The sequence below is a fragment of the Mirounga leonina genome, unplaced genomic scaffold, assembly GCF_011800145.1.
Source record: "Mirounga leonina isolate KUSES-001 unplaced genomic scaffold, KU_Mleo_1.0 Mir_481, whole genome shotgun sequence".
Lineage (NCBI taxonomy): Eukaryota > Metazoa > Chordata > Mammalia > Carnivora > Phocidae > Mirounga > Mirounga leonina.
The window spans coordinates 2,825,550-2,837,804 of NW_023270773.1; the positions used below are offsets into that span (position 1 = coordinate 2,825,550).

A 12,255-nucleotide genomic window follows, 5' to 3' on the forward strand; every position below is an offset into this window, starting at 1 on the left:
CGCCTGGCCCCTCCTCTGCCCCAGGACTCTGGAGGGGCCCCAGGACTCTTTGGAGGGACCCCGGGGCTGACTTGAGGCCTTCTCTCCCTTAGGGAAGCCCTATTCAGATAAGTGGGCTGCAAAGTGGTCGTACCTGTACCCCCTGGCCACAAGCATCCCCAACTCTGGCTTCTTCACCTTCACTCCGAAACCCGCACCTCCAAACTACCAGAAATGGGAAGTGGGTGCACTTCGGATCATCAACAGCAAATGCTACGCAGGGGAGAAGTAAGGGCCGCCGGCCACGCAGAGGACGGGCTGCTGGGCCTGGGTCGCTGCTCCGCAGGCTGGACAGGGAGGCCCGGGGCTGCGGGACCGAGGGTGGGAGCGGCCCTTAAGTGTGTGCATGGCCCCCACAGGGACGTGCAGGCCCTCTGGAGCAGCGAGCACGCGCTGGCCTGGCACCTGGGTGAGGACTTCCAGGCAGACCCCGAGGCCTGGGCCCGGGCCCAGTGCCTGGCCTGGGAAGAGCTGGAGGACCAACTGCCCAACTTCCTGCAGGAGCTGCCTGACTGCCCCTGCACCCTGGCTCAGGCCCGGGCTGACTCAGGCCGCTTCCACGTAAGCCCCTACCCCAGTCGGGGCCCAGGAGAGGGCGAGGGGCCAGCTGGAGGTAGCCGGCGTGTGGCGGTAGATAGAGGCCCCAGGGAGGCGAGGCTGGGGTCTGAGGGCCCTCAGGGGTTGGCTCCCAGGGAGGGGATGGCAGAGCCTGAGGCTAGTCCAGCTGACGGCAGCCTCCCGCTCTGCAGACGGACTACGGCTGTGACATTGAGCACGGCAGCGTGTGCACCTACCACCCCGGGGCCGTGCACTGTGTGCGCTCCGTGCAAGCCAGGTGAGTCCCCATTTGCGGGGGGGGGCGGGGGGGCCGACAGTGGCCTTGACCTGTCCTCACCCCCAGCCCCCAGTACGCCTCCGGCCAGCAGTGCTGCTACACAGAGGCCGGCACCCTGCTCCTGACGGCCGACTCAACCGGGGGCAGCACCCCGGACCGCGGCCACGACTGGGGCGCGCCCCCGTTCCGCACACCACCCCGCGTGCCTGGCCTCTCCCATTGGCTCTACGATGTCGTCAGCTTCTACCACTGCTGCCTCTGGGCGCCCGAGTGCTCCCGGTACATGCGGCGGCGGCCCTCCAGTGACTGTCGCAGCTACCGGCCGTCGCGCCTAGGTGGGTGCCGGCCAAGGCTGGACCCCGGGCAGGGCTGCACCCGCGCGGCCCCCCTGACCCTCTGCTCTCCCCAGCCTCCGCTTTCGGGGACCCACATTTTGTCACCTTTGATGGTGCCAACTTCTCGTTCAACGGGCGTGGCGAGTACGTGCTGCTGGAGGCCACGCTGACCAACTTGAGGGTGCAGGGGCGGGCCCAGCCCCGGATGACTTCAGAGGGTGAGGCTGGGGCCCCGTGGGCTCCGGGAGGCTCAGGGCCTTCCCAGGAGGAAGGCTGGAGCTGAGCGCTCCGCGTTCTGCACGTGCCACCGCAGGCCCGCAGGACCGGGGCACGGGGCTGGTGGCCGTGGCCGTGCAGGAGGGCAACTCCGATGTGGTGGAGGTCCGGCTGGCTGGCGAGGGCCGGGTCCTGCAGGTGCTGCTGAACCAGGAGGTGCTCAGCTTCACCGAGCAGAGCTGGATGGACCTGAAGGGTGAGTGTGATGGCCGGGGAGCTTCCGGGGGCCGCTCTCTTGCCCTTTCCCTCCCGCCTGAGCCTCCGTGCCTCTCACCGGCATGGCCCGGGGCTTCAGAGCGTGGATGCGGAGATGGAGGCCTCGCGATATGATCCATATGCTGTCCCCAGCATAGTGGTGCAAGTCCGCCCCGCTCCCCTGCACCCCACGGTGAGGGGCCCAGCACAGTGGACACATGTCCCCAGCCCACGGCTGTCTGGGCAGGTGACGTTCTGGGCCCCAGGTAGGGAGATCCAGCCTGGGGACCTGCTGTGATCTCGTGCTTTCACACCCATGGAGCCCCAGACATGTGATCAGAACCCTGAGATGCCCGGACGGTGGGACGAGGAGCTGGAAGCTACAATAATAGGAACTGCCTGCTTCGAGGACGCTGGCTGGCCCTGAGGGCTAAGGAGCAGCCCCCTGTGCACCCCCTTCCCTGTGCTGCCTCAGGGAACTGAACTAATGAAACGAGTTTCTTGTTGTTGGGATGGGTGGGGACCTGGGATGGGCCTGCTGCTGCTGAGGGTGCAGGGAACCCCCGGAAGGGCAGAGGTGGGCATGGCTGCTGCTTTCCTCAAGGAGCAAGGGCCGACGGGGGACCCCAGGCAGGCCTCGGTGTGAGGGGTCCCTTTGGAGCCTGGGCACTTGGTGTCAGTGTGGGGGTCCCAGTACAGGTATGGGCCTGGGGTGAGGGAGTGTCACAGCAGGGACGGGCATCCCCAGGGCCAGCCCAGGGAGTGCACGGATGCTGACCCTCTCATCCTGGGGCTGTGGAGTCACGGCACGGTGCCCTGAGTGGGCAGCCCTGACCCCAGTTCCACCTGTGCCCAGGTATGTTCCTGTCCGTAGCTGCCCAGAACAGCGTATCCATCATGCTGTCATCAGGGGCTGGCCTGGAGGTCAGCGTCCAGGGTCCATTCCTGAGTGTGACTGTCCTCCTGCCTGAGAAGTTCCTTACCCACACGCAAGGCCTTCTCGGGACACTGAATGATGACCCCACCGATGACTTCACCCTGCGCAACGGGAAGGTCTTGCCCCCCAAGGCCACTTCCCGCGAGCTCTTCCGCTTTGGGGCCGACTGTGAGTGACCCTGAGGCCCCCTGGGGGTCGGGGGCGAGGGGACATGGCCATGGATGGAAGTGAGGGGAGAGACCCCAGAACCCTCGGCCACCAGCATGACCTGCTGCATGTCTCCCCAGGGGCCGTGGAGAACACCTCGTCCCTGCTCACCTATGACTCCTGGTCCCTGGTCAACAACTTCCTGTATCAGTCCAAGCATGACCACAGCTTTCAGCCCCTGTTCCCCGAGGAGACCGTCCCCGACCCCCGTCAGGCCACTGAGGCAGCTGAATTGTGTGGAGACAACAATTTCTGCATATTCGACGTGATGGCCACTGGGAGCCTGAGCGTGGGCAATGCTACGCGGATGGCCCACCAGGGGCACCAGCATCGTGTGCAGAGCCTGCAGCCTGGTGAGGGCGATGCGGTGGGCACTGGATGCTGGGACATGACCTCCTAAGCCGGCAGCTGTAGGGGGGGTCAGCCAGTGGCTTCATCCTGTGGTCTGCTCCTGGTCCCCTACCCCCAGTGACGTCCTGTGGCTGGCTGGCTCCACCCCGCAATGGGCGCAAGGAGGGTATCAGGTACCTGTCGGGCTCCACCGTCTCCTTCCGCTGTGACAGCGGCTACAGCCTGTCTGGGTCGGAGGCGAGCACCTGCCAGGCTGATGGCACCTGGTCCAGGCCCACCCCCATGTGCCAGCCAGGTGAGGATGCCCTGCCCACCTGCCCCAGCCCCCCACCCCCGCCCACCCTCGGGCAGCCCTCACCGCTCTGTGCCCTCTCCAGCGCGGAGCTACACGGTGCTGCTGAGCATCATCTTCGGAGGCCTGGCGGTGGTGGCTCTGGTCGCGCTCACCTATGTGCTACTGCGTCACAGGAAGCGCAACATGTAAGGCCCCCCCCCCCCCCCCCCCCCGGACCCAGGGTTCTACCAGCGGGACCCCGTCTGTGCCCCTCCTTGGCTCTCCTGAGGCTCCGGAGTGCCCCCCATGTCCGCTGCAGACTGTGTCTCTGTTGCAGGGCCAGCTGGGGTTCGCAGCCCTGAGGGGAGCGCCTTTGGCAACAGCAAGAGGCACATGGGGCCACCCCGGAGAACGTGCACCCCAGCACTTGGATCCCCAAATCCCTAGCACCATTTACTGGGACCTGGACACCTGATAACCTGAGCCTTTAATGTCCGTGCACACCAGGCCTGGTGCCCTGCTCTGTCCCCTCAGACATGGACACCTGGCTCCAGCCGTGCAGCTCCCGGAAGGCGTCTGGTCCTCTAGTCCCCGGGTAGTCTCAGCTCCAATTCCCCAGACTCCATACCCGCGGATTCTAACGCCTGTCTCTGGAGACCCAACACTCGGGGGGCACCTGAAACGCAAATGCTAGTACCTCAGATCCCGTGTCGGATGCCTGTGACCCTGATCCACTGATCCCCGGTGCCCCAGCCCGGGAGCCCTAACACCCAGCTGCCTTGATTGCTGGACTTGGCCCAGCCTGAGTGGGAGAGGCCTCAGGATCCCAGTGTGGAGGGTCACTCTCTGAGCTCCAGGCTTGTAATTCTAACCCTTCTGGAATGTCACTTCTAACTCTACTGGAATGGCACTTGAAATACCCTTCCCTGTCTACCCAGAGAAAACAAGCATGTGGTGCCCCCTCCTTGGTGTCCGGTGCTCATGCTACACTTTGGTTCTGGAGAGTTCCATGGTTGCTTTGTGGGGCCAGCAGCACCCAGAGCAACCTTAGTCCACTGGAAGGCCACCTGGGGTGGGTCCCTCCCTAGCCTGTCTCCACTGAAAAGTGGGATTGAGAACGGTGGCCACTTCATGGGGCAAGTGTCTGCAAAGGGTTCAGGTGGAGTGTCATGCTGGGTGCCCAGGAGACGGGATAGGGCCGGCACAGGCACCCGCCCCTTCCCCCAGCAGCAGGTTGGGGGGCCCTGGGCCCCTCCCCTGCACCAGCACTGCCCTGCAGGTAGGCAGTGACTAGTAGTTCCTGACCAGAGCCCATGTTCTGGGTCCCTGGGTTCTTTACCCAGGCTTCCCCCTACTGCTGCCCTCTAGTGAGGGTGCTGAGTGGGGGCCACGGGAGGGCCTTGGCAGCATAGGATAGGGCCAGGCTTGTCTCTGCGAAAGCACAGTGGAGGGCGGGGTTGGAGGCTAGGGCCCCCTGGTCGAGGCCAGTGGCTCACCCTGGGAGGTAGGGGCGGGAGGAGGTTGCCCAAGGGACGCAGAACCTTGGGGTGGGAGGTAATGAGCGGAGGCCCTCTTCCCAGCAACCTGCAGTGCTGAGAGAGGCCACGTGGGGGCAGCAGAGGGTAGGAACAGAGATGGGAGGTGGAGGCTACACCAGGTCCTAGGAGAGGGCAGTCAGCGGCGGCTCCAGCTGGGCCAGTTGGCTTGTCACAACCTTGGCCAAGGCTCGTGCAGGCCCACTTCTGCATCTGTCTCTGCTGAGAGGGCCTTGAGTCATCCCCCGGTCTCAGGAGCAGAGGCCGTCCAGCTGGCTCTGACCGCCAGGGTCAGAAGTGAAGCTTCCCCACACCATTAGACTTGCCATTGGCTGAGGGTCCTGGGCAGAGGTGGGAAAGCTGGGCAGTAGGGGCAGCTGCAGTCTGGAAGGCTTCCTGGAGGAGGCAGTCTTGCACAGTGGGGCACATTCAAAGGAACAGAGATGAGAGTGGGGTTGGAGGGGTCTCCCTGGGGTGGTACCCCAGAGACTAAAGGAGGGGGATGGGGTCAGTCTTTGCCCTTCCAGGCCCCACCCCCCTGCTTCCCCACTGGCTTCCTGCTCAGGGCAGGGTGGGACTGAGGGCTGGCCCTTTGGCCACTGGGGAGGTACTTTCCTCTCTGCAGATGAGGTAAGGCAGGGCTGGCATTTCCACTGACCTGAGTCCTCAGTGCTGGGCCGGGCACGAACCAGTGTGTGACAGGGTGCTTTCCTTGTCTAGGCAGCCTGGACATGTGGGAGCAGGCACACCAGGGCCCAGGAGGGCAGGGGCAGCTTCACAGCTCCAGGGCCATAACTGAAAGGTTGGTCAGAGAGGATATTCCAGGCAGAGGAACAACCTGGGCAAAGGCTCAGAGAGAAGTGTAGTCCGGTCTGAGGAATAGTGAGGCCCCTGGTCCACCAGCCAGTGGCGGTTAAGCTTCATCCTAAAAGAGTAAAACATGGCCTCCCTCCGGCTTCCCCACCCTACACTTGTCCCTCCAGGTTGGGACCGAGAGTTGTCCCCACCCATCCCCAGCAGGAGAAGGGGTGCACTGTCTGTGGCCCTTGCCCCAGACATCTGGCATTCCCAGTGCCAGGGACAGGCCAGGCTGGGAAGCCCCGACACCTGACGGGTTTTCCCAGGGGCCTGTAGGGAGTCAGGGGCACTACTGGGCCTGTGTGAGGCAGAAGGTCCCAGAGCCCCACATAGACTCCCTTTAGAGAGCTCAAAGGCAGGGACCACCGCCTCGGGAAGTGGTCTCCCCAAACCACAGTCCCAAGGCATCAGAAGCCAATGTCCAGTCCCCTACCTTTTGTACTGGTCAGGGCCTGAGGGACAGAAATCCAGGGACTTAGAAACACAGGGATGAATCGGGAAGTCAAATAGCTGGTGAGGATGCCATAGGACCCCAGCAACAGCCCTGGGCCGAGGGACAGAGGAAGGAGGGTGCCAGAGCCAGGCCCAGGCACTCACAAAAGCGGGAACCTCACAGCAGAAACCGTGCAGGCCCATGGGCGCTGGCAGGAGCCACAGGCCCAAGATGGGCGAAGCACCTGCTTCTCCTGCCCTCCGACCTCCCACTAGGGCCTCCCATTAGCTGAACACAGTGGGGAGCATAGGGCTGAGGGGCCAAAACAGCACAGTGGGGAGCAGGGCCCCCTCCTTGGCCAGGCTGGTTCCTTCTGCAAGCCCTGGGGTGGCTGAGTCCCTGCCCTGGGCCACCTCTGTCCTCAGAGCTGACATTCCGATGGCTGCCCAGCGGGGAGGGGATGCTCAGTGCAGCACATGTTGGGAATGGGAAATCAAGGGATGCTTCCTGGAGGAGTCCCATTGAAGTGGAACTTGAAAGGACAAAAACCATTAGGGAAATGAGGTTGAGTAGGTGCCTGCAAGGAGCAGAACAGCCCACGACACCCAGATACCTCTGCTGGGTTGCACGCTAGACTGCATTTCCCAGCGCCCCTTGCACTGGGGTGGTCACGTGACTAAGTTCTCCTTGTGCAAAGCTAGCAGAAAAGGACGGGGCACTTGCAGGCCTGAGCCATAACACTCTCCACCAGCATCCTTCCACGATCTTTCTGTTGCGAGGGTGGCTCTGGACCCCGTGCTAACCTGGGTCCCCAGCATGTGGCAGGGAACCCTCTCCCTCCCTCACTGTCCTGTTCACCCATCCAGTATTACTACCGGCACAAGAAACAAACTTGTGATTAAACCATAATACATTTTTGGGTCTATTTGTTGCAGCAGTCGTTTCCTCTATAAATGCCAGAGGCAGGGGTGAGAAAAGATGGTCTTACAATACTGTGGGCACAAGGTTTTTAAAAACTCAAGATAGGCCAGCGTTCATAGCAGTGTTGCTCATGATCGCCAAAAAGGTGGGAGCAACCAAGTGTCCACGGATGCCTGAAGGGGTAAAGGAAACATGGTCCACCCACGTGTGGAATGTCGTTCACAGGCTCTAACATGGATGAATGTTAAGACATCTTGCTCAGTGAAATAAGCCAGACACAAAAGGACAATGCTGTACCATTCCGCTCATACGAAGTTCCTAGAGTCATCAAATTCATAGAGACAGTAAAATAGAGCTTACCGGGGCCTGGGTCAGGGAATGGGGAGCTAGTGTTTAATGGGGCCAGAGTCTCAGTCTGGGAAGATGAAAACATTCTGCAGAGGAATGACGCCAATGGTTGCCCAAGACCGTGAAAGGCTTAATGCCATCGAGCTGGACACTTCTAAATGGTTACGATGGTAAACATTATGTATTTATGTACTTTACTACAATAAATAAAGAATTCAAAGTTTACTTAACTGGTCCCCAGTTGGTGGGCATGAAGCTGTGCTCAGTCTTTGGCTTCTTCAAACACTGTTGTCCCTTGTAAAGAAGTCCAGGGTTACTTGCAAGAGCAGTTCATACCAGAGGACTGGCTGGTTAAACAGCACATGCATTTTCCTCCTGGAGTGGTGCTCAGTGACACCCTAACCTACTGAGAGAGCCCGGTCCCCTCCCCCTCGTCAGTACAAGGAGCCTTCACATTTTTTTGCTCTTTGCCAGACAGACAAAACATGTGGTGAGGCCCACCTCAAATTGGCTAGGCTGAACATCCCCAGAATTCCCATCCTGGTCAGGATGGACTGCAAGAAAGAGTCCCATGCCCAGATTCGGAGGCAGGAAGCGAATCAGCAGTCTCGCTCATAGCTCACACTCATCATGGTGTGTCTGCTGACTCAGCTCGTCCGCACCAGGAGAGGCCAAGGTTGCAGCGCCTTCACTTGCCCTCAGGCCACGTTCAGCTTCCCTGCTCCTTTGCCAGGTGCCTGACAGGGGAGTCCAGGAAACCCTTATCTCCCTTGGCAACAAGAAGGCTCTCGGGTTTCAACCAAGCCATGTGGACTCCAGCCAACAAGTGGGGTTCCAGCCAGCTCTGGATCCTCCCCCCACCTAACACCCACCTGCCCTCCAGACTCTCTGCTACATGGACCTCAAGCTCCAACATCAGATGGAAGACAACAGCCTTACAGAGGCCCCTTGACCAGCTCCCACAGTTGCAGGTTCTCTGGTGGAACCCTGATAAATAAAGTATAAGTTGTATGCAAGAAAGTACACCGCGGGTGTCTGGGTGGCTCAGTCGTTAGGCGTCTGCCTTCGGCTCAGGTCATGATCCCAGGGTCCTGGGATCGAGCCCCGCATCAGGCTCCCTGCTCCGCGGGGAGCCTGCTTCTCTCTCTCCCACTCCCCCCGCTTGTGTTCCCTCTCTCGCTGTGTCTCTCTCTGTCAAATAAATAAATAAAATATTAAAAAAAAAAAAAAAAGAAAGCACACCGCTCCGGGTCCAGCTCAATGAATTAATCCAAAGTGAACATGCCCAGTTAACCACCACTCATGTCAAGAAATTGAACAGTAACGAGTGCCTGGGTGGTTCAGTCGGTTAAGCGTCTGCCTTCGGCTCAGGTCATGATCCCAGGGTCCTGGGATCGAGTCCCGCATCGGGCTCCCTGCTCATCGGGGAGTCCGCTTCTCCCTCTGCCTGCCGCTTCCCCTGCTTGTGCTCTCTCTGTGTCAAATAAATGAATATTAAAAAAAAAAAAAGAAACTGAACAGTACCAACCCCTTCACACCTACCCCACCATTTTATCTATCGGTCACTGCCAGGGTAGCCACTGATTTCTCACACCAAATGTTAGTTTTGTGTGGTTTTGTACTTTAAATAGATAGAATCGTAGAGTAGATCCTCTTTTGTGTCTGGCTTCTTTTGCATGTTTATGAGATTCCTCCATGTTGAGGTATAAGTCTGTCATTGACTTTTTTTTTCCTGAATATTATTCCATCACATGAATTTGCTCATCCGTTTTCCTGCCGAGGCACGTTGGGTTGGTTTCTTAGTTTGGAGCTGTAATGGCCAGTGCTGTGAACATTCTTGTATGTGTCCTTTGATGCACAAATATATGAATTTATGTTGGCTAAGTTCCCAGGAGCAGCATGCTGGGCATGAGGCATGTGTGTTGGTAACTTTAGTAGATAATACCAGTTTTCCCAAGTGATTTTAACAACTGACATTCCCACCGGCAGCATATGATAGTTTCGTTTTGCCATATTTTTGCCAACACTTGGTATTGTCAGTCTTTTTCATTTTGGCCATTCTCATGGGTATGTACTGGTGGCATATTGTGGACTTATTTTGCATTTTTCTGACAATTAGTGAAGCTATACACCTTTTCATATGTTCATTGGCCATCTGGAGCACTTCTTTTGTGAGGTGCCCGTTCAAGTCCTTTGCCCATTTTCTGTTGGGTTACTTGGATTTCTCAAATTAATTTGTAGAAAGATTTTTTTTTTTAAGATTTTATTTATTCATCTGACAGAGAGAGACACAGCGAGAGCAGGAACACAAGCAGGGGGAGTGGGAGAGGGAGAAGCAGCCTTCCCGCAGAGCAGGGAGCCCAATGCGGGGCTCGATCCCAGGACCCTGGGATCATGACCCGAGCCGAAGGCAGACGCTTAACGACTGAGCCACCCAGGCGTGCCTTATTTGTAGAAATTTTTGACTCTGGATAAGTTTGTTGTCAGATATAAATACTGTAAATACTCTCCCACTCCATGAGTTGCTGTTTTAATGATTTTCACTGTTTAATGATGTCTTTTGTTGAACGGAGGTTCTTAACTTTAATATAGTCCAATTTATCAATTTTTTTTCTTTTATAGTTAGTACTTTTCGTGTCCTGTTTAAGAACATTCACCTACTCCAAACTTACAAAGCTGTCCTGTGTTTTCCAATAAAAGCATTATTGCTTCATACTTTATAATGAGATCTGCAAGCCATCTGGAGTAGATTGTGCATGGTGTGCAGTAGGGGTCAGGATTCCCATTTTTCATGCAGATATCCAGCTGACTCAGACCACATATTGAAACAGCACCCCTTGCCCTCTGCACTGCTGTGTCCCTTCTACCAGAGACACGATGAGTCTCTGTTCTGTCCTATTGCCTAGTTTATCTTTGCTCCAATACCAAATTGCCTTACTTATCAATTATCTAATTTTTTTTTTTTTAAGATTTTATTTATTTATTTCAGACAGAGAGAATGAGAGGGGAGAGGGTCAGAGGGAGAAGCAGACCCCCCCCTGAGCAGGGAGCCCGATGCGGGACTCGATCCCGGGACTCCAGGATCATGACCGGAGCCGAAGGCAGTCGCTTAACCAACTGAGCCACCCAGGCGCCCCTCAATTATCTAATTATTTAATTACATAGCTTGTTCTTGATACCTGGTAGTGTGAGTCCTCCATTTATGTTATTCTTCAAAATTGCTTGGGCTGGTCTTGGTTCTTGGTGTTTCCATATGAATTTTAGAAGCAGCTTGCCAATTTCCACAAAAAAATCGTTTAGGATTTTTATTAAGGTTGCACTGACCCTCTGGATGAATGTGGGGAGAATGAGCATCTTCACAAAACTAAGCCTCCTAGTTCATGAGTATAGTATAAGACTCCATTTATTTAGGTCTTTTTAAAATTCTCCGAATTATATTTTATAATGTTCATTGTAGAGATCTTGCGTACCCATGTTAGTTTTACTAACTTTGATTTTTTTTTATGCTTTTATGATTTCAATTCCAAAAGATGTTTTCTGTTTGTGGCTATATGTAGAAATATTATTGGTTTTTGTGTATTTTCCTTGATCCCTGCGATTGTGTAAAATTCACCTATTTCTAACAGTTTATCTGTAAAGTAGCTACAGTTTTATGTTCTCCTTCCCAATCCTTGTGTCTTTTATTTTTTTCCCTCACTTTATTATGTTAGTGAAAACTTCCCTTCCACTAATGAAAGGAAATTATAACAGCCGGCCATGCTTATCTTGGCCTCAAAAGGAATTGGTCTCAATCTCAGAAGGAAGGCTTTTTATGTTTTACCACGAAGTATGACGTTTTCTGTAAAGGTTCTGCAGCTGCAATTTATCAGATTAGGAAAGTTTCTTTCCATTTATAGTTACTGAAGGTTCTTATTGTGAATGCAAGTTGGGAACTTTAATCAAACGCTCTTCTGCATATATCGAGATGGTCGATTGTCTCTCTCTTTTTCCCTTTAGTCTGTTAGTGTGTTAGCACAATGAATTACATGGCTTGACTTTCTTGTGTGCAACCAATCTTGCACTCCCAGAATAAACCCCAATCGGGGATGATTTGGCTTGTTCATCTTTCATTTAGGAGTTTTGCATTTCTGTCCATGAATGAAATCGCCCTCTACTTTTCATTTTTGAAATTTCTTTGTTCAGGTTTTGTTCTCAGGATGATGCTGTCCTCATTTAAAGCATTGGGCAATGTTTCTTTCCTCTTTTCTGTTCTCTGGAACAGTTTGTTTAAGACTGGTGTTTTTCCTTCCATCAGTGTTTGGAAGAATTCACAGAGGAAGACTTCTGCGCCTGGAGTTGTTTACTTTGTCCCTGAGGGGGTCTCACTGTTGTTTTTATTGGCGACGCTTATTTATGAGGGAGGTTGAGCAACTTTTTCAATGTTAAAGCAGCTCATTTGTAGCTCTCTTTCTGTGGTCTAAATTGAGTCATATCCCTGTGCGTCTTTCTAATGGATACTTGGTCTTTTACATTAAATATTTAAGTATTTATTTATTTATTTGACAGAGAGAGAGACAGCGAGAGAGGGAACACAAGCAGGGGGAGTGTGAGAGGGAGAAGCAGGCTCCCCGCCGAGCAGGGAGCCGGATGCAGATGCGGGGCTCAATTCCAGGACCCTGGGATCAAGTCCCGCATCGGGCTCCCTGCTTCTTGGGAGCCTGCTTCTCCCTCT

The 12,255-nt window shown here is 55.5% G+C and overlaps 1 protein-coding gene across 1 annotated transcript in view; it reads left to right on the forward strand.

Moving 5' to 3' along the window:
* Nucleotides 1–5,352, forward strand: part of SUSD2 (sushi domain containing 2) — an 8,320-nt gene extending 2,968 nt beyond the window's left edge. The window contains exons 5-15 of the mRNA XM_034989240.1: nucleotides 93–267; nucleotides 399–600; nucleotides 789–874; nucleotides 941–1,209; nucleotides 1,284–1,427; nucleotides 1,523–1,681; nucleotides 2,537–2,785; nucleotides 2,905–3,177; nucleotides 3,294–3,470; nucleotides 3,553–3,655; nucleotides 3,787–5,352. Of these exons, the coding sequence (XP_034845131.1) occupies nucleotides 93–267; nucleotides 399–600; nucleotides 789–874; nucleotides 941–1,209; nucleotides 1,284–1,427; nucleotides 1,523–1,681; nucleotides 2,537–2,785; nucleotides 2,905–3,177; nucleotides 3,294–3,470; nucleotides 3,553–3,655; nucleotides 3,787–3,811 (1,862 nt within the window). The 3' untranslated portion in view covers nucleotides 3,812–5,352. The remainder of the gene's footprint in view (nucleotides 1–92; nucleotides 268–398; nucleotides 601–788; nucleotides 875–940; nucleotides 1,210–1,283; nucleotides 1,428–1,522; nucleotides 1,682–2,536; nucleotides 2,786–2,904; nucleotides 3,178–3,293; nucleotides 3,471–3,552; nucleotides 3,656–3,786) is intronic.
* Nucleotides 5,353–12,255: the final 6,903 nt, after the last annotated feature.